Source organism: Hakea prostrata, chromosome 4 (assembly GCF_041222555.1).
Source record: "Hakea prostrata isolate BN-2017 chromosome 4, UWA_Hpros_2, whole genome shotgun sequence".
Classification (NCBI taxonomy): Eukaryota; Viridiplantae; Streptophyta; class Magnoliopsida; order Proteales; family Proteaceae; genus Hakea; species Hakea prostrata.
Genome location: NC_142603.1, coordinates 19,678,333 through 19,700,459, shown reverse-complemented (window position 1 = coordinate 19,700,459; position 22,127 = coordinate 19,678,333). Strand labels below are relative to the sequence as shown.

At 37.7% G+C, this 22,127-nt stretch overlaps 1 protein-coding gene across 1 annotated transcript in view; it reads left to right on the top strand.

Moving 5' to 3' along the window:
• The first annotated feature begins 1,268 nt into the window (after positions 1 to 1,268).
• OVA5 (Lysyl-tRNA synthetase, class II) overlaps positions 1,269 to 22,127 on the top strand; it is a 49,908-nt gene continuing 29,049 nt past the window's right edge. The window contains exons 1-4 of the mRNA XM_089152659.1: positions 1,269 to 1,608; positions 2,139 to 2,354; positions 6,580 to 6,691; positions 20,073 to 20,181. Of these exons, the coding sequence (XP_089008785.1) occupies positions 1,384 to 1,608; positions 2,139 to 2,354; positions 6,580 to 6,691; positions 20,073 to 20,181 (662 nt within the window). The 5' untranslated portion in view covers positions 1,269 to 1,383. The remainder of the gene's footprint in view (positions 1,609 to 2,138; positions 2,355 to 6,579; positions 6,692 to 20,072; positions 20,182 to 22,127) is intronic.

Below are 22,127 nucleotides of genomic sequence, written 5' to 3'. Positions count from 1 at the left end.
GGGGGGGGGGTCAGAGGTCCCACTAGGCCTGTGTTGGATCCTCTTGTGGGGGCTCTGCACACACGATGCTCACACAAGCATTTCGTCGAGCGCCAAGTGTGCACATGGTACACGGAAGAAAGGATAAGATAGTTACCTCCAGCCATAGAAACTTGTTTTTGGAAGTCGTCTGTGAGTTCTTCTCTAAGAAGTTCGTCTTCTGCGAGTTCCTCTTCGAGAAGGTCATCCATCGTCTGCGACGTCGAAGAAATCCAGTTATTCCAGTTTTTTCTTAGCAACCGAATGATAGAGAAACAAAGATTTTTTCTTGCTAATAAAACCGGGGACCAGAATTCATAGAAAATTACCGTAAGTTTTCTCCTCATAATACATATTTAGTAATGAACCCTATAGAAACAATATTCCCCTCAAACACCTCTAGGTAACCGCCAAACGTTATCAAGGCGTAATTATAATTATCAAGAACATTTGGGCCACATTATAATTATGAGAAGTTAAAATCTTTAATTTATTTATTTATTTAAATAAATGAAATCTAACACATTTCGCTTTACTAGTTAACAATAATGAGGTATTAGTAATTGACTTATTTTTAGGAGTAGTAAATACAATTAATTGTAAATCCAGGGAGTCTATAAATAAATTTTCCTTGTAATTGTTATATTTAGAGTGCTAAATTTCATAAATACCCATTTTAAAATTATTTCACTCAAAACCAACCTAAACCCAATTTTGGTCCGAGAAACAAACACAACAACTATCTTGCATAAATCATGTGAAACTAAAAAGTTTTATCAAACGGTTTTCAAGCAATTTTTTTGCTTCTTGAAACAACAAACACTCTAAATTGTTCAGTGGGTTATCAAATGAGCCCATAATCTTTGCATTAATCGGATTTTCAATAGAAATTTATCAAGTCATTTCCTTGTAGATGTGTGACATGTGTCACAACATCACATCAAATGGTTAAAATTCATTTATGAGTCACATCACAAAAAGTTAATTGATGTGATTTATAAATAAAATTTAACCATTTGATGTGATGTTGGAACACATATTATACATTTACATGAAAATGGATGGTCCATTTGAAATGGACCTGGTATGAGTCCATTTTCAACCGATTAGGTAATAGTGACCGAATTTTTGAAATAAGAACGGAGTGAATTATTACCGAATTAATCCCAAACTAAGTTTACTTGAACTACAATTCCTTGACCGAATTTCTGAATTAGTTAAGCAAAATTCTCTGCATTTCTTTTCCATAAAATTTTTTCTCTGAATTTTCTGCCTACTGATAAGGGGTAATTCACTAATTCCCAAATCCTTACTAATCAGCTATATCTCAGACAGGGCCACGGCGTGTAGAAGAAGATTGACACGATGGAGTCGCTGAAAGTTTGGACTCTGTCTTCCCACTCCATCAAGCACTTCATCAACTTCACTTCTGCAAGGACCCGAAGAACCAGACTATCCCTGATGGTCATCAGGTGTTGCTCTTCTACCTCTTCATCATCATCTGTTCGGAACAGGAGAAGGTCCTCCGCTACATTTTCTACATCATCTACTTCTGACAGAGACTCCATTCGTGCCATTCGCATTAAGAGGGTAAACCCTGAGTTCCATATCTTATTTTTTGCACTGTAAAGCCTGCCCTCATTGGCGAGAAGTTCTTTCTACATTTAATTTGATTTGGGTCTTCGGAACTTGTAATCCTGGATTGTCGGACCACCAAATTGCTTTTGATTGTTTAAATTTGTTCGGTTTGATTCAGTAGGTTTCTTGTAGGTTCCAAGAGCTTTGAATGTGAGTGCCCATTTCCTAGGTTGAGGAGCTTCTATGTTTAAGTTTTCGATTGTTTGGTGGCGCACTCCCCTCACCGGTCATTGTAACTCCACCTCATTGGCGGGAAATGCTCTTTATTTTTCAAGTGACTTGGGTCTTCGGGCCCGTTTGTTATCAAAAGAGAAGAAAATAATCCGGAGTGTCATTTCTGATTAATCCATAATTTGATGTTATTTTGTTTTTCTTCACCATCCTTTCTCATGATGGATGTATAGATTGTCCTGTATGTGTACTTTTGGGCATTCGCTGGTTTATGAAAGAACTTTGTTTGGTAATCTGCATATCGTTGTCAGGTTGAAGAATTGAGGAGCAGGGGTTATGAGCCGTATGCGTATAAGTGGGAGCGGACACATACTGCGGATGAGCTGCAAGCTAAATATGAGCACCTGAAGAATGGTGACGTATCAAACAGTGATGATTTAGAGTCAGTAGCTGGAAGAATTGTAGCTCGGAGAGCATTTGGAAAACTTGCTTTCCTGACTCTAAGAGACGATACAGGGACTATTCAGGTCTGCTTCTTTGCAATTCTTGTTTTCACTTTTTTGATGATCCTCAATTCAAATATGTTGGTTGCATCTTAATGGAAAAATTCGTGTGCTTTTACGAGATATGAAAAGTATTTACTTATATAATTAGATATGGAATAATCTGTTTATTCTTCAATTTTTTTTGGTAGATAAATTGGTAATAAAAGAGGCCACTTTCCATGGCCTTACCATGATATGTTTATCCTTTTGGGTGTTGGGCCACATGGAGGATTCACTGGTCAAGTTAGATTAGAGACAAACTTTTGTGTCCCGTTTTCTCTGCAGGCTCACCATGTTCAGCCTTTAACCATGTCTATTCAATAGGTGAACCAAAGTTCCCATAGTTGAATTTTCAAAGCTTTGTATTTTCTCTTGTGTGAAAGTTAGATAAGTGATGAGATGGAAATTTGTTCAAGAATTTGTCAGCACATATATGTGTGCTGTCAAGAGATAGGACCAACTAGAAAATTTTGCCCATATACAGGATTTCCAAAAACAATAGTGTAATAACTTCGATTAAAGTACAGTGTGTAATTCGTTAAGACTGTAGTATACTAAATATCTGATAGATACGGGCTTTGCCTAGTTTGTGGTACATATTATAAGTCTCACTCAACAGATTATGTTCACGTAGGGGAGAAAATTTGTGACATGGACAATGAGTTAAGCCTTTGCGATGTCAATGGGGTGATTAAAAAAATGTGCGAATCCATACTGGTCCTATCATTAACAAACTCTTCGTACCCCCAACCTTGGATATAGTTCATTGGGTTGAGACTTGGGAGAATGATGCCAGGGTGGGTCCATGATATCTTCTTGGTGGGTTGGGTTGATATGGTTGCTAGGAGCTTGGAGCCTGAAAATGACAATATGCCCACAAGTGATGACACACCCTATAACCAATCATTTTGACTAGTGTAGAGTGAAAACATGGAAGAAGCATACTGATGAAACCCACCATATGCACCAATCTGACATTTGATATCCTTGTTGAGAATGCTGGTGCATGCCATTACCCAGCCTGCCCACAACTTTGATATCCACTGCTCTATTGACCTCTGGCTTTGTCTTCATTGTTCTCAATTTCTTAGCCATTAAAAATTGTGTTTGAAAACTTAATAATACCACAGGAAGTTGGAGTTGCATATAGAGAGTATGTCATTGTTCATAGTTGTCAACTTGTCATAGTTTGGTCGAAGAGGAGGAATTCTTGATAGAGTTATGATAGGTGGTTTAAGTGGTTGGCTTGTGTTTGGCATATTAGGTTTGCTTGATTCAAGTTGAAGTTACATAACATCATGGATATGCTCTAATAACATTTTCACTCTTACCTCATTTTTCTTAACTTCAGCCTATTTCAGCCAGAGAATGTTTAATTACCCATGAAGGTTCATTAGACAGGTGTCCGTAGCCTATGATATATAGTAGCAGCCTATACTAGTTTTTCATTGCTGAATTTTATGTGTCTGGAAGATTTTTAATGGCTAAAGAGTAAAGATATATTTGGTATGGATTTAGATAATTTTAAAGCTTGTGGGACCCACATGCTGGTGATGATATAGCCCAGTTTGTGACCTATTCACTGGATGTTTGATGAAGAGTGTAGTAGACTGGAATTCATCTCCTTCTTGTTTTTCTAATTTAAATGAATGTTATTGAAGAGTGAGAACAGCAGAGATAAAATGAAGTATATGAACGCCACATGGGGGTATAATTTGTTAGGGTGTGTGAGGTAGGATGGCCACCTAGGAAGCTTATTGGGCCAGCAATGCCGAACAGCTCATGACAGCATCATGGCAATGGCCACAGCAGAATCCTAGCATCTTGGCACCAGGCACAGCCACCAAGCACCACAGCACTAGCCATAGCAGCCACAACAGCTCTCTTGGGCATTTCGTCAAACATGCTTGATGCCTTGAAAAAACGATTACCTTGGCTAAAAGTGGAATTAAGTACTAGCTGAAATCTTCCAAAAGTTTTAAATTGAAACCATACATGACATAAGCAAGGTAGAAAGTGAGATCTTGTCACCTTGAAAAACTGAGATCTCGACCGAAATGGCGAGATCTCGGTCAAGATATGTAATTTTGTTGGTGTCACTCGGTGGGTTTTAGGGTCCCAATTGGGTGGAAATTTGATATTTAGGCTATTTAAGGCCTTTTGAACACATTGGTGGCCTTGGATTTGTGAGAAAATATCCTAAGTATGTCTTCTAAGTCGACTCTATGGATGAAACCAAAATGCTATTGGATTTGGGAATGCAAGGTTAGACAACATGTAATGTAGAATATTTAATGCATATAAATGAAAAGCTAGTGTATCAAATATCAAATAAATCAAAGAACTTAAATGTCTTCAAAATTTTACAACCATTAGAAGTTTTAGTAACTAGTAAGTCCTAAATCATAATCCATAAGTCATAAGTTTCAAGAGTAGATAACAAAAAATTAAATTTGTTTCCATGAAAGTGTAGATAGAAACTAGCAGATCAACATATATTTACAATACACTCACACATTAATTGTAGAACATGCTATTTGAAAAAAATTAAAATTTGCAAAAAATTCTTAGCTTTGTAGAAGATCTAGTTGAAATGGGCTTGAATGATGCTAATTTGATGTTGTAGATGTGTCAAAGGTGCTTGAAAGTTGAAATCTAGCTGAATCTCCAAAATATTCTGGCCAAAACTCAACTTTCATCAATAGGGTGCAAAACTAAAGAAAACCCCCCCCCCCCCCCCCAAAATCCCCCCCCCCCCCAAAACCCCCCCCACCCCCCCCTTCCGCGATGGGCAAGATATCAGCAAGAGAGAGGCAAGAGAGGTGCGAGAGAGAGGTGAGATATGACTCTCTCGTATGAGATTGGGGGTTTTAAAACCCCCAAACCACTTGGTTTAACTAGAAATAGGGTTATCTCGCCATTTTGCGAGATATAGGGGCAAGCTCTCACGAGATGGCGAGATCTCGTGGTGAGATATCCTATTTCGCAGAACTTGACTCCCATCTCGTCTCGGTTAACCAAAAAGCGAGATATCTCGCGAGATCTCTCATCATGGACATACGAACAAACCCACTATTCAAAGTCAACTACACACATATAACCCATTTTTAGTTCAGAATTAGGCCTGTTTATGCCCAATGAATTTGGCAAGATTAGGAATTTTTACTCTTAACTTCCTATTGTTAAAATAGTAAACCATACTACATTGTTAATACTAATCCATAATTTATTGTGAATACAAAATACGATAGTAATTTTATTTGTATAGGAGAGGGTTATGTACACTGCCCTAATGCAGTTTGAGGCAAATGAGAGAACTCCTTTTGGAATGTGACGTTAGGGGATGGAGCATTTGTGACCCCTCATGTGAATGGTGGCATGTGAAATGGCGTGCAATTCTGTCTTTGAGTTGACATTGTTACAACTTCAGCTCCAATTTGATATATCAAACATAGGGAGCTCCAGATTTAAGCATTAACACCAAAATTACTGTATGAATGCCATAAAAAAAAAAAAAAAAAAAAGCTGAATACTGTCGTCCCTATGTTTTGACATATGAACACAGTCAACCAATCATGCATTTACAAAACTAAAGATCTTCTTACCACTGTTGGATATATGCCAAGTCTACAAATCTACATTGTGTAGATACGATTATGAGTAATACTTATGAACTCCCCTTTGATTAGAAATTTCTTCCCAAAGACCTATACTCTATTACTTAACCTGTTCCCCTCCATGGATCACCCGGAGAGCATCATAGTTTACATTAGGTGTTTGTTCATTTGTGTTAGTTTCGCTTGAGTATTACAGTTTTCATTGACCAGAGCTGCAAGCAATGGTTCAAGGATTCTTCAAATATTGCACTATCTTGCATAAAATCTACTAATTGTACTTATTCTTAGATAGGTTGAATTGGAGAGCTCAGCAGTGTTGGTGCCTAGTTATTAGAGTTCTTATTGTGTCATTTCTTTGTTCTAGATGATGCAAAATACTTGATGAATCAAGTGAGTAATTTTATGTTCTTAATTTTCCTTTAGGTTGATTTCTTTCCTCTGATGATTGAAGTCCTGCTGTTTGCCTTTGCACCAGCAGTACTATAGTTCTGCTTAAACCATAAATAAAAGGAACTTTTCTTATGCTGTGCTTTTCAAATATAGAATATCTGATTAAGCATTTTGCTGAAGCGGTAAACTTCTTGTGATAGCTTTACTGTGAGAAGGAAAAGCTTCTAAGCGATCAATTTGACCAGTTGAAAACATCTGTTGATATTGGTGATATTTTGGGTGCAAGTGGTTCAATGAAGAGAACAGAGAAAGGTGATTTTGCTATTCTCCATTATTTGATCAATTTTTCCCCCTTTTTTTTTCTTTTGAGATCTTGTTAACTTTAGTTGGAAAGTTTGTTGATTAACTAGATTTCTGTTGCAATTGTCTACATCTTTGTTTCTGCTCCCATCATAGAAAAGAAATGTACGTGTCACTGGTTTTACTTTTCCATTGTCATGGGATGTGTTTGAGTGTGCATATGATATACAGATGGAGCAGTTCCATAATCAAAGGGTTGTTGCATCTTGTTACACATATATGAAGGGTTTTTTTATTTATTTTTATTTTTTAAATAAATATTTTTTATATAAATATTTTTTATATTTATTATTATTATTTTCTGTTTAAAGGGTATTCTGGTTTGACAAGTTCATTGTGACTTAATATATCCGGAATTGTAGCTTTTTACATAATACAACAACAAATGTTCGCCCCAACTAAATGGGGTTGGCTAGATGGATTCTTGCCTTCCAATCAGCTTTGTTTGAGGGTATACTAGATACAAGGCCTAAGCTATGCATATCCTCTCTCGCTACTTAAGGTTATCTTAGGTCTACCCTTACTTCTCTCTTTGCATACATCGACATACAACTCTGGAATTTAATATTTTTTTTCAGAGTCAGCAGCCTCTTTTTGAGGCCTTGTTAAATCTTGTTGAATTAGTGATTCTGGTGATCAAGATAAATACAACTGCTAAAATCTTAATACTACTGTTGCTTCTTGCTCTAACTTCTAATACAGTTTTAGTATTTTTGTCGTTATTAATGTTTGATTCCTAAATAATTGTTATGCTATTCCCCTAATACATAGTTTTATTCTTGTTGTTATTACTATTATTTTTAGTACTTCCTTTAATTATTGTTTTTACACCCAAAAAAAAAAATATTGTGCCTTTTTCTTCTGACTTTGTCTCGTTGAAATGATGATTTGAACCTTTTAGTCAAGACTCAAGAGCAAGATCCCTTTTGAGGGGAGCCTTTTAAAATTTTATGTCTACCCTGGAATTGTAGTTCTGTGCCTTGTGGCGTGTTCCCGAACCACAAAATAATATTCTTCCTCGAACCTGTAATTGTGCTTCGTTGACTGTGAAAGCTGGCTTTATTGACCTCTTAGAGAGACTTGTATGTGCATAAAGAGGAATGTGATTGAGTTCCTCATCTCTAAGAACTCTATGTACTTGAGAGCTATCATATTGTAGGTCTGAGAAAAGCTTTATCAGGCTATGGTTACTTCTATATTTTGATATTTATATCCAGCTCCACACCTATTTTGGTTGGAAGAATTGTTTTGCAGATGCCAAAAACTCTCTTTGTCAGGGGCTGCTTAATTTAAGGGTTTGGTTTGTTTGTTAGATTTTACTCTTTGGGGATAAAATTACTGAGCTTGCTCTCTGCTGATTCTAAGGGTGCAGAAGTTACTTATGTATGAAGTGATGCTGAGTTCATGTTGACCCACTTTCCACTTGTTGAAAGTGTGAAGGCGGAAAGCCTAGGCAGTGACAGGGTAAGGCCTGTTTTTCAGTTTCTGCACATTTTTGGTGCCTATTTACTGGATGCTCTTGGGACAACTCTTAAGTTATTATTACTTTATTTTTGGTGGCACTGAGTACTATGGTATGTAATTAGATACAGTAATTCATTAGTTTATAAGGGAAAAGTTCCTTAAATGGTACCAATAATATAAAACTGTCCTACACTAGCCACTATGTTTAGCCTTGCAAAAGGCTGCTCTGGTCAGACCAACTTTTGGTTTTGATGCTTCTACGATTGGCCACATGCCAAATGTTGAGTTCCATTTCAATTATCAGCCATGTAATCTATCCATTTGACTTCTTTGCTTATATCTTAGTTGCTGGATGGTCACAGCTAGTAAGATGTCAAGCGGTTTAAGGTGGCAGAAGGACGCCTAAGTGCCTAGGCAACAAAGTGCTTGCTTGCAACTAAGGGTCCCAAGTGTTTTTTTAATTCCTCCTCTTTTTGACATTTTTTAGTACATTACATTACATATCCTAGATCATGAAAATCAAAATTTCATGCCAAGTATCCAAAACCAATTTTGGGATCCAGAGAATCTAGTTGGTCCAAGTCATAGCCCGCCATCAAAGAAGCCTGATCGATTCTTTACTAAGAAGTAATCTTGAATAAAGGCCCAGCCCAAGTAATGAGTTGGCCTAGACCCTTTTCAAAGGTCTGATCCTAGCCCAAATGATAGGCTTGGTCCAAGTTGGACTTTTGTGTTTTGTTATTATTAGGCACATGTTATGAGGTTATGCGTAGGTGGTAAGTACTTAGTTGGTGGGGTTTGTCAATAAAAGAGGCCCATTTTCAAAGAGGAAACTCATTGTAAAAGGTTAGGGAGTAAATGCTATGCACTTAAAACAGTTATTTGTTGTCTAGGGGGTTAGCCTACAAATAAGATGGGGTTCTTTCAAGAAGCACAGCATTCAGGAATTACCAAAACTTACTTCTCTTTTGAGACTACTTGTGAGTTTATCAAGTGTGCTTAGGTGAGACTCCTGTGGTGAGGCAACTAGTGGCACTCTAGCCTGCCAGCTACCTTCGTCATGTCCACATATCTATCATCCGCTTGTCTTAAGTTTGTAAAGAAAATCAGCAAGTGTTCGCGTTCTCCTTATCCCACTTTAGTAACATTCTTTCCCTTTGCTATCTTGTTAGGTTTGGTCTTTCCTTACTCCTCATTAAACCAGATTCAATATTGGTTGGTAGACTTGTAGGTCTGTACCAATTTGGGTGTTAACACTAATTTAGGAAAAACTCTGTGAGAACCGCTTGAGGTGATATGGTCATATCCAATGGAGGGCCATCAATGCACTGATAAGAAGAGTGATTATCTTTCCAAATTTGTAGTAGAGGCATTCAACTTCTTCCTGTCCAATCTCCACTCAATATAGTGGTTCTTATTTGTCTGTCTTTCCACCTTTCTATTCACTAAGCTATTACAAATCAAAGCTGAAGGAGCCAATAAAATGTTGAATTCTTTTTTTGGGTGCTTAAAAAAATGTTGAATTTTGTCAGGCCAGAGAAAGAAATTTCTTTCTCATATAGGATTCAATGGTGTGGAGCGGAGCGGAAGAAATGACCTACTATTTTGTTCTTCTATTGATTGGTTTTCAGCAGATTGGGCTGCCTCTCCTTGATTAAAGAGTGGTAAAGGATGTCTAAATTATCTTGCTTAAACTTCATCCAAGTCGATTTCTGTCCCGGCTTTTGGCTTTTGACTATTGGAGAAAGTTGTAAGAAAGGATTTGTTGGTAGTAGAACTCGATCCTGGTATGATGGCAGATAGTGTTGTTTTGAAGACAATGCGCTGTTGACCCCTTGCGAGGGGATTGTTCTTGGAATTCTGCCTTGACTATTGCTTTGATGCCTTATTCTACTTATTGTCTTTTTCTACTTTTTGTGACTCTTTTTTTATTCCATTTTTCTTGACCTAGTCCTCTTGACTACCTCAGCCTCTTGTCTTATTTATTTTCTCTACTTTAGGTGACTCCCTTTTAGTTCCTTTTGCTTCTCTCATTCCTGTTACTATGTTAGCCTCTTCCGGATCCATGTAGCAGACCCCATTTACTTGGGATAAGGTTTTCTTTGTTGTATAAAATCGCCAAAAATCAATGTGGAACTAGAAGATAGTAGAATTGAAAGCAAGGCATTGGAAGTTTGAATCAATTAAAACAAATAGTTGGTTTATATGCTTTGAATTGGTCATGTCATGGTATACCTAGTCTTACTTTTTTGGTTTATACTATCTGAAAAATATGATCTTATCGGAAAATAATTGCATTGCTCTCAATTTAGAGATATCTTCTTGTTCTCTAGAAAGTCTGACTGGTCAAATGATTTTATTTTTACATGAGATTTTTTGCATCAGATAGGACACAAAACCAGCTTCTGGCAAAGTCAAGATTGCTTAAGCTTTAGTTATTTTGAGACAAAATCTCTCTTAATTTTTTTTTTAAATATTAGGACAACTGAGTATTTATTTCATTTTTGGTTTTTAGCAATGTTTTACCTCAGGGTAAATGGCACCTAGCCACTCTAAGTTGATAGCACAACAACTACACCCGCTTGTAACATGCAAATGACACATACATACCGTCTGACATGGAAAACCTAACAATAAACTTCCTGCTGTCAATTTGTCCTGTTTAGGGGTACCAAATGTCGATTTTACCTGGCATTGTTAAAAGACTATAGCTAATTCTCAACATCACATAAATAAAAGACTATAATACAGTTTATCTTAATATTAACCTTTTAAGTTTTAACTACAGCTTAATCTGTTTCCCTTTTTTTTTAATAAATAAAAAGATGGGCCCACTGACTTCTTCTTTGATTCTTTTGACCCTATAGAGATTCATCTTTGCAACAGGTGGATCAAAAAGTTCCATTGGAGGATGGGAATGAAGATTGTGGGATTATGTTGGGCATTAGTCTTGCCCCAAGATTAGCAAGCTACCTTGGGGCCTTGAGGCTGAGAAGTATATGGGTTCTGAGGCTTCTTTTTACAATATTTGGACTTGAAGCAAACATCTCTGTGAGTTGCAAACCTGCTAGACCCAAATCTTGGAATGGCTTAACTTAAGTTGAGGGTTTTATCCACAGAAAAACAAACAAATAAATGACACTTGAGGCATCTGGGAGATGAGCTTTGTGATGTCAGTTCTTGAAAAACTGATGTTCTCAAAGAGGTTTCTCTACCCACCTCCTTTCCTGCAATATTTTAGCACTTCCCATGTGGAATCTTACACAAAGAGCGAAGAAAATGGGCAGTGGTCATATGAAAATGGTAAAATTGACTTGGGCAAAGGTGAGTTACCCGGTCTACCGGAACGAGGGAAAAGGGGGTAGGAACTTTTCTTGGTAACCTGTGGTAGGAACTTGGGGTTACAAGGAGGTAATAGTACCTCCCTAAATGTAATGTTATACTACTAGCTATTCTTTACATAGAAAGAATGAGAGCAAGAGGTGGAAAATGGAGTTGATACTTATATTATTTGAGTTCCTTGTAATTAATCTTCAGATTCTTCAGAGGAAGCAATATGCGGAGGAGATTCTGGTGTTAGAAACAGTCTTGCCTGGAAGAGTTTCTTCTGTAGATTGTGTTCGTCCTTGCAAACAGTGACCAAATATCTCCAAAGCTTACTGAATGTTAAATTAGGAGCCAAATATCCCACTGAGCCAAGGCTGGTCTTTAATGGTTTCTGACTTTCAAAAACATATCCAGGATGAAGGGGAGGGTCCCAAATAGGATATGCAACTAGTTTGTATGGTATGGATCCATGGCCTGATACCATGATGAGGATTTTTCCATTTATTTTTTTAACTAGCTGTTCAACTTTGTGTTTCTGAGTAATCGCCGTCAAGAGAGATGAGTGGGATATGATAATAAAAGGTGAGGCTGTGCTGGTGTTTGAGAAGGGAATATCCACATGTGAATGCTTGTAGAAGATTCATAGATGAAGCGGAAGTTGCATCCCAAGCATACCTTTCCTCAGGCTCATAGGATGGGTCTTTTTTATAGTGAAAGAGGGTTTCAGAAGTGTGGAAAAACCCCCTCTTCACCCACACCTTATATTATACATGGATTTAGAGATGAGGGTAGTTTGGGTTTCAACTGAAAGATATTTAAAGGAAGGGCATTTAGGGGTATTCAAGATTTTTTTTTCTTAACTGAGCTGGTACCACTTGACAGGGAAAATTGATGATAGGAAGGTTATCATCAGGTTTCTAATGGCAGAGGTGAGGTAGGTGTTATTCAGCCATTTGTCCTTTACCATACTAAGATTAATGATTTTTTTTTTAAGTGGAGAAAAACCATGGAGTGAGAAAGTTGAGAATTTCACCAAGAGACAGAAGTCCAGTTTTTGTTCTTAAACTAGAGGGTTGCCAATTTATCATTTTAGAATATAATTTTTAACTATTTTTTATTGGATTGATATTGGGGGTCTCCTTATTTCTTCACTTCTTAAATAACATCCACCCAAATGATGTCCAACTTTTAAGGGCCAAAACTAGTGAGCCACTGCCTTGACAATCGAAAACTCACTTGGACGCGTAGGCAGAGCCTAAGCAATTACTTGACAAGTATGTTGAGCAAATCTAAATTGACCTTTCAACCGCTTACAATACTCTTTTCCTGCGCAGTATGTGTTTTGGCCCCAAGTTTGAAACTGCTGCGCTGAAGAAGTGAGGATGCAGACTTATAAAACGTAAAGTAACATGATTTACTTAATATATATGAATACATCTAGGTTCAAACTTGAAGAACAACTATTGTCATACACCATGTGTTTATTTCATCATCAGTGTTTAAATTAGTAAATTCACATGACAAGATGGGCATGGTTAAAAGTTACACCATGAGAGTACAAGCTTAGAAACATTAGGCTGCCCCTCTAACTCTTGGTCCACCAGCACAAGTGTAGGACATAGATTTTGGAGGGGGAAAAATCAAATTTGTGATGAAATCTCGCATTTCTTGAAGATCTGGTTGAACCTCTTCAATCTTTGGTTATAGATGTTGTAAGAGTGTTGTTGATGAAGTCCAATAGGTATTCTGGCCAAAACTCCGGTAAAAAATCTGTCAAAATGAGGTTTCCAGCTAGGTAGTAGTGAAGAGGATGAGAGGACTGAGATTTCGTTGAGACTAGGTATCTTGACTTGGTCAAGTTAAGTGCTTTTGTTAACACTGGTTGGACCAAGATTTCAGTCTAATCGAGATCTTGACTCAACCCAAATCTTGATTGAGTTTTACAATTTTTTGGGACTCATGTGATCTTGTCTCGACAACAACAACAACAACAACAACATGAGCAAGCCTTTCCTTAATTAAATGGGGTCGGTCACTTGGATCCTTGCCTTCCAATAAGTTTGCATGTGATCTTGTCTGAGTTTTTCAAAAAGTTGAGATATCTTGCGAGGTCTCACAAGTTCTCGAACCATGGGCAAACATGAGTTTTAATGTTTTAGTTCTTTGAGTACCTTGATATCTTGGTTAAGCCTTACCAAAATGGCCTATGAAGGAAACTCAAGTCATGAACTGTCCATGAATTATTCTATTATAACTTAAATCTGGTTAGAGCTTGCATGGTTTTACGTGTCACATGACCTTGGCCCACATGCAACACTGTTTACAAGTGTGTTATGCATTATTAATTTGAAGTTGCTTTACCTTGATCTAAGGTTTAAAATGATGGGTAATCTACTCAATCCATTATTCTTTATCTACACCGAGAGATGCCTCCAAACCCTAGCATGAGGCGATTTCATGATGTAAACCAAATCCAGGATCACCTAATGAGGGCCCAAGTGGCTTACCAATACCCAATGGCCCTACTAGAAACCCAAGTAATTTTGTCCAGGTATTGGGGTATGTTGTTAATTTTGCAGTTTTCACTTGAGTCAGCTTAGGTTTTAATTAGGTCTAGTATGTTTTTGGGACCCTAGGTTTTTATTTTTATTTTTATTTTTCTAGTTTGGGTCATTATTTGAGTTATTGAAGAGTTAAGTTATAACTTGTAAGGGAGTCCCCTAGTCTCAATTACCTCTTGCAGGGAACTCGTATCTACCTTAGATTCCAATTTGGGTCCTCCTAGAGTGGGATATGATAGAATCCTTGTAGTCTTTAGTAAAGTAGGAGTTTTAGTTTGATTTGTATTACAAGTTAGAGTTCTAGTTTAATTTTCTTCAATAGGCTATAAACAAGTCTCTCGGCAATGTAAAGTTCAGTTGATTATTGTTAGAAAACAAGCATTAAATAATCAAAACAACAGCTGAATTAGAACAAAGAAAAGAGAGAAGAAGAAGAAGAGAAGAGAGATGAGGAACCAGTAGAAGAGGCCTATGATTCTTGTTTAAGAGTCTAGAATCAATCATAGAGCCCTTTTATTTATAGCTTCTAATGAATCTAATACAACTTGAGAGACAAGTAATTGTCCTCTAGAAAAAAGGAAACAAAAAATTACAGCTTTAGTAACTTCCTAGCTCCTAAAATAGAAAGTTATGAAAATAGAAACCACCACCAAAATAGAAACTATGCTTTTTAGAAACTACCAAAACTTATGTAGAAAGACTCCTACATTAGAAATAGAAAGTAGAGTAGCATCACTAACATCATACAAACAGATTTTACTGTTCACGTGAACAATACCGTGAATAGTAAATATCATACTTTACAGTTCACGTGAACAGTAAATATTTCAAAGTGCATATACTTCAACACTCCCCCTCAAGCTGGAGTGTACACAAAGAAAACTTCAGCTTGCATAATAAGAATAAACTTGAAAGGTAGCACCAATTTTGAATCGTGTAGCAATAGTAGACGTCGATAAACACTGAAAAACTTCACCAAGAAGATAATCAACACCACCTTAAAAAAAACTTTAATTCTTCATGTCCAAAGAACCATCCAATAATGAGAACAATCGACGATGTTGAAGACGAACAAAGTCCACAAGTATAGCAGGATCAAAGACACTATCCACATAACGCTGGTAGTAGGGAGCAATTTCCACACTAAATCTTCAAAATTGTAACTTCAAAGTCCATATAAATGCTTCATAAGAAGGCAAGTAGTAGGTAGGCAAAAGGCATTATCCACGTAGTGCCGGTAGTATGGAGAAATATCCACGCTAAATCTTCAAAATTGCAACTCCAATGTCCATATAAATGCTTCACAAGAAGGCAAGTAACATGTAAAGTATAGGTAGGTAAAAGGCAATATTGATTACTATGGACCAAGTAGGTAGGTAAAAGACAGTATAGGTTACTCTGGACCAAGTAGTTAAGGTGGGACCAAGTAGGTAAGGTAGTATGGGTTACTACGGACCAAGTAGGTAGGTAAAAGACAATATGAGTTACTGTGGACCAAGTAAGGTAAAAGACAGTATGGGTTACTATGGACCAAGTAGGTAAGGTAAAAGACAGTATGGGTTACTGTGGACCAAGTAGGTAAGGTAAAAGACAATATGAGTTACTATGGACCAAGTGGGTAAGGTAAAAGACAGTATGGGTTACTGTGGACCAAGTAGGTAAGGTAAAAGACATTATGGGTTACTGCGGACCAAGTAGGTAAGGTAAAAGATAGTATGAGTTACTGTGGACCAAATAGATAAGGTAAAAGACAATATGGGTTACTGCGGACCAAGTAGTTAGGTAAAGGACAATATAGGTAAAGACATGTAATGATATCGTTGTAGAATGCCATAAGTTGAGGACAAAGATCTTCACAAATAATATCCATCAGCACATCTTGAGTAGATATAGAATAAGGTACCATTCTCCCCCTCACGTGTAGCATTACACGTGGACAATTAATGATGAGCAGTGTATTATTCACCAATAAAGTTGATCAAGCAGCAGAAAATCATCTCACAGGACAAAGTCTTGTGCACCGAGGGGGAAAAAAAAATTCTGGACCACCGCTAACCCTTAGGCAGGAGCAAATTAGATCAGGAAAAAATATATATTGAACCAGCTTGGAATCTCAAAATTGCAGTAGTCGTTACAACAATCCACTCGGAAGAAGTGCAATAACAATTGCTGCAGTAGCAGATAATATCAGATCTCGGACCATAGCAGCAAACTTCTGCTAGATTTGAAACTCTAACAGATCTTGATATGAAGGAAAAATAGTCCTCTAGGTCTTTGTAGAAGTATTAGATAAAAAGAAGGCTAAACTTGATTCTGAAATAAACAACGGAAGTAGTAACGCAAGAAGGTAGCAGCAGAATTTTTCAAAAGAGAGAAATTCAATGAAACAGGGGTACTAGTATACGACTTGCAACTAAACTTATAGCACAAACAATGGAAGACAATACTTAGGTCTTGCAATCCGAATTATGGGCATATCTTTGCAAGAATCAAGTGGAATCCCAAGACATCAGTATAGTGCAGATTGAACTTCAGATTTGCACACACAAAAAAGGGTAGTAGCAGCCTCAGTTGAATCAAATAGGTAGACATATCCCCAGAAAGCTTAGGGCCTTTTTGTAGTATTAATACATAAATACTTGGTGCTTCAAAAGTTAAAGAAGAAGGACAGCCATGCACAATTACTGCAGCAAAGGTTGGGGCTACCCTAGATAAGAAAAAGGAAAAAAAACTGGGCAGCCAAGAGAGAGAAAACAGTCCCTAGGTTGATTAAACTTGCCCTGATGCCATGTTAGAAAACAAACATTAAATAATCAAAACAACAGCTAAATTAGAACAAAGAAAAGAGAGAAGAAGAAGAAGAGAAGAGAGATGAGGAACCAGTAGAAGAGGCGTGTGATTCTTGCTTAAGAGTCTAGAATCTTAGAGCCCTTTTATTTATAGCTTCTAATGAATCTAATACAACTTGAGAGACAAGTAATTGTCCTCTAGAAAAAAGGAAACAAAAAATTACAGCTTTAGTAACTTCCTAGCTCCTAAAATAGAAAGTTATGAAAATAGAAACCACCACCAAAATAGAAACTATGCTTTTTAGAAACTACCAAAACTTATGTAGAAAGACTCCTACATTAGAAATAGAAAGCAGAGTAGCATCACTAATATCATACAAACAGATTTTACTGTTCACGTGAACAGTAAATATCATACTTTACTGTTCACGTGAACAGTACCGTGAACAGTAAATATTTCAAAGTGCATATACTTCAACAATTATTATTAGATAAAGTTTATATTTGAAGGAGAATATTGCTAGAGTCATGCATTCCCTGAGGGAAACTTTCGGCAACTTAGAGTGAGTAATTTCTGCCAAATTCGTGAGAAGACCTAGCCTCTTTGCATCCTTCAATTAAGACACCCCTCAAAAACTTGCCTGCCCTTCCCTTCTCATCACTTCCATCTGCAGACTTCCGCACTCCCTCCCAACCCTAGTTTCAGCCATTGCATCCCCTTTCCCGATTGAGAGACATTCCTCCCCCTTCCCCTACCCTAATGCAGCTCATGTTCCCCTCCCCCAGCCCTAAACCTTTAACCCTGTTCCCATCCCACCTCTAGGATGACAATCCCAACCCCTTCCCCTTTCTTTTTCCTTCTTCATCCTTCAAACTTGCGGCAATTCTGGAAATATTCTAGAATTTCCAGAATTCATGAAATTCAGAATTGCAGCCACCTTCTAAACCTTAGCTTGCCCTAACCCTTTGACATAGACCACTCTCTATAGGATTTAGACTTCCGATCCCTTACCTCGACCTAGGATTCAGCCTTACCCTTTCCTTCTAAAACCTGGAAAATTCTGCAATTCATCATCTTCATTAGAAAACTCTAAAGAAACTTCAAAGATCTTAAACTACTTAATCAATTAACCAAATCTTTAACCGTTTTAGGATTAGCTTCCCCATCCTTCCTAGAACATTGGACCTAACTCTATCCCGAATCGAATCCCTAGGAACCATAGAAACTCAAAGAACCGTAATTCTCAAAGCCCTAGCGTTCAGTTCTGAAATCAAAATTACAGCAAGGTTTTAGACTTGATTCAATGAACCCTAGGCTATAAACCCTCACCAAACCTAACTCTAGACCTTTCCTAATCCTAGAACCTCATGACCAACCCATTCCCTTCAATGGTAGGGTATGCTACAGCCTAATTGACTGCTGTTTCTATTATAGAGGATCCTGGAGTGCACCTAGGTCTAGGGCATTACTTCAATCAATCAAACCCTAGATTCCTGGTTCACATCATTGTCTTTGAATTAGCTGATTACGTCTGCTTTGGCTTTTAGTCGTTATTGCTCAAAGGATCAATGATGTAACCCAATTCTAGGGTTAGGGATTCTATAAAATAATTCCTTAGGATTTAGGGTTAGCCTATAATTCTTCTTTATTGAACCAACAACTAACTAACAAAATCAGAAGGGAGTGGATAATTGCTATGGGTAAGTTTTGTGATGTCAAAGGTTCAACAAAAATCTGATGGGTGTATTTAAGGTAGAGAGGAACCCTACGGGAGAGCTATGGATGTGTTTGTGTCATGTTAGGGTTTTAACAATCCCCCGATGGGATGATTTTGAGAGACCAAGAAGAATCACCCTAGGGTTGAGAGAGAATACTGGGGACCAGTCTTGGGAGGAAAAGGGTTTAAAAGTAGTTTGGAGTGGTTAGAGGAGATTGTAGGGGCGATGCAAAAGGGATGGATCAAAGTCAGGAGGTTTCTTGGATTTCTTGGACTGGATCTTCTCTTTCTTTTCTGTTTTCAGACTTGCCGCAATTCAGAGAAAGTGAAAGAGAGGGAGTTGAGGAGAAAGAAGGGGGAGAGGGGGTGCCACAAGGGTTGGGGGTTGTCGGGAAGGGGATTGAAGGTGTTGCAGGGGTTGGGGGAGGGTCCTTAAGGGGCTGCGAGGGGTGGGGGAGGGGTTTGAGAGGGCTGTGATGGGAGGGGAGGGGGGTTTCCTAGGTTGTGATGGTAGGGGAATGGAGGAGAGGGCTGCGATGGAGTGAGAGGGTGGGGAAGGGGGCTGGGGGTGTTGCATGCACATGAGAGGCTACTGTTGATGGAAGAAAGGCTGCTGGAACTTGAAGAGAGAATGCTTCTAATTCCACCGTGGCCCTCACAATAAATCCACAACTTTTTTCCTAGCAAGAGTCTTAATTCTGTATTCAATTCAGTCTAAGTTTACAATGAGAGGAGTCGCTTATTTATAGCCTTACATAAATAAAGAAAGGATTAGACTCTAATTAGGAGATAGAAATAGACTCAACTAGGGTTTCTTTTATAGACTAGGGTTCTCCTTACACTTAAGTAAATAACAACCACACAATCTAAGGAATTCAAATTATACTAAAAGACCTAATTATCCCCAAGAATGTTTATTTAAAATAGATTCCCAGTGTTTCTAGAACTCACTTGACTGACTAAAAGGGAATTAAAATAGATTTGGATTTAGAAAAATAAAACAGAAGTACTAGGAACAAAATGATCAACCAAATAAGAGGGTAAAATAACCAAATTGCCCCCACAGGGGTTTGGCCAGCCCTTAGTTACGCCCTCTCTTGGTTGGGCCTTAGGTCCCAAGTTAGGGTTCCGGTCAGGGGGAGATTTTGTGCTTACATCAATCAATATCAGTGTCTTTCTTGGCCTACACAAGCATAATGTAAAAACTCTTGTTCGTGGAAATTTGGTTTTGAATTGTTTACTTGCTGTGCAAATTCTAATTTTCTATTCCCTATTTCATGTCTTACGAAGCTTCTGAAAGCTTTTACTTTTCACATTGTTTCATTCTTCTGTTTTCTGTTTCACGTTCTTTTCTTGTTATATTTTCCACAGTAATTTGTATCAACTTTGTGAATCTGTGATCTTGAAGATAGTTAGAACATACATTTATCCACATTGCTTTTGGGTTAATTATTTATGAATTTTCTTTCATCAGGGGAGCTATCTGTTTACGTCAGTTCGTTTGCGATTCTTACAAAATCTCTCCTCCCATTACCAGATAAGTATCATGGTCTCACTGATGTGGATACGCGTTATCGTCAACGGTAAGCTCACTATTCTTGGCCTGTGAAATTGTGACGAATAGGATGATTGAAGTTTCACCCTCTTTAGGCCTACTGAAACATGCACACTTTGTGAATCAGGGGACTTTCTGGTGTATGTCCTTTTGACATTAAATGTTTTAAACTCATATTATAATTGGACTGCTCATCAGTGTCCTGAACTGTCGCCGTTATATTTGTGGACATCTATTGAGTCTTTAGAAGGTACTCTCCTTTATTGAATCTACAGAATGCTGCTGGATATTTAGAGAAATTGGTGCAAGGTCAGAGTGAGACTATATGGTGATGTCCTCACAATGAATTGACATACCTAGATAGTTATGGATCAACTACATGGGTGATGATCAGTAATGCAAACTATTAAGTCAAGTAGAACTATATGCTGTAAATTATGATAAATATGTATAATTTATTAAGCCTTGTAGTAGAAAATGCGTCTTTGCTACAGTTTGCATCATTAGTGTGCTAAGCTGGAAGGTTCAATCATAAGAATTATTTTGAGTTTATTTTGTTTTATTTTTCTCTATGGATATTTCAAGTTGGAGTATATATCTCCCGTTCATACCCAGTTTGTAATTACTTTGAAACAGTGCAGGTTGAAACCGCACCTGGGTAATCGTATCACCAAGTCCTTTTCCGGTGTTGGCTAGTGGATTGGAGATGGTCTTGTGCATGACGACATTCTGCACAAACTTAAAATTGACTTCAATATGCTTGGTCCTTTCATGAAAAACAGGTCAGCTAGTAATGTTAATTGCATTTGAGCTGATGTGGTTTACGTCTCTCCTACAAGAGTTGAGGAGAAGATGAGTCGCAGAGGATTAAAGAAGGGTGGCTGAAGTAAAGAGGTGCATCTGGAGTGTTATGTGATCGATGGATTTCTTTAAAGTTTAAAGTCATGGACTCATGGCTCAAGAACTCAGTTTTATTGGTCAATTTGGTGGTCTGGAACATGGAAAAATATTCGATCGAAATGGTCAAAATTTTGACCGAAATGCCTGCAAAATTCCAAATTGAAACGAAATATAGGTATAGGCACGAAATGTATCCTGTATCGACTGATATTTCGGTCGATACAAGTCGATATTTGGTATCGGGCCGAAATGATACTTGTGTAGGCTTTAAAATATCCAACTCGACCCAGTTTTCGACATATCGACGCTATTTCGACCTACCGAGCCATATCGCCAGAGCCATTTCGACCTCCTTTTGAATTTTTTGCTGATTTCTCTTGTTTTCATCCCCTTCTACACCTAATTTCTAGTATTCCATTTCCATCAAACACTTGATTTGCACCTCCATTTGTGCATTTTCTCAAATCTTGCAAAGTGAGTAACCAACTTCCTCATTTTTTGATTTTTGTTTCATTTGTGCCTTAAATCATGTTAGATTGCTTCCAAATTTATTTATGTTTACTTTAGAGTGTTGATCTATGAATTTGTAGTGTCAAAATTATTTTTTGATTCTTCCTACTATTTTTTTATTTTTCTATTATTAAAAGTTATTTACTAAGTTATGTATATTGCTAAAAATGTATATGCATAGTACATGTATAAACTTCAAATGAATGTATGTGAGAGTTGAGACACTGAGTTGACTTATGGTTATGGACCATATGGTGTCCCTCCTGGCTATCAGATTCAGGGGTCGGCCAGTCAGCCACGAGTGGAGCCTTATGGTTATGGAGCGGCCTATGGAGCTTATGGTGTCCCTCCCACTGTCGATTATCGGAGTCAGCCACTAGGACCTTATCAGTATCCTTATCCTTCTCCTGGAGAGCCGGGGCAGGGTGCTCTTTCATTTGTTGAGCAGATCTTCCACATTATTACGCAGCCACAAGGCCCACCACCACCAGTTCCTTTGGAGATTCACAACTTCCCACCGTTAGGAAATCTTATGCATGTGGATGAGGCCACATACAGAGATGC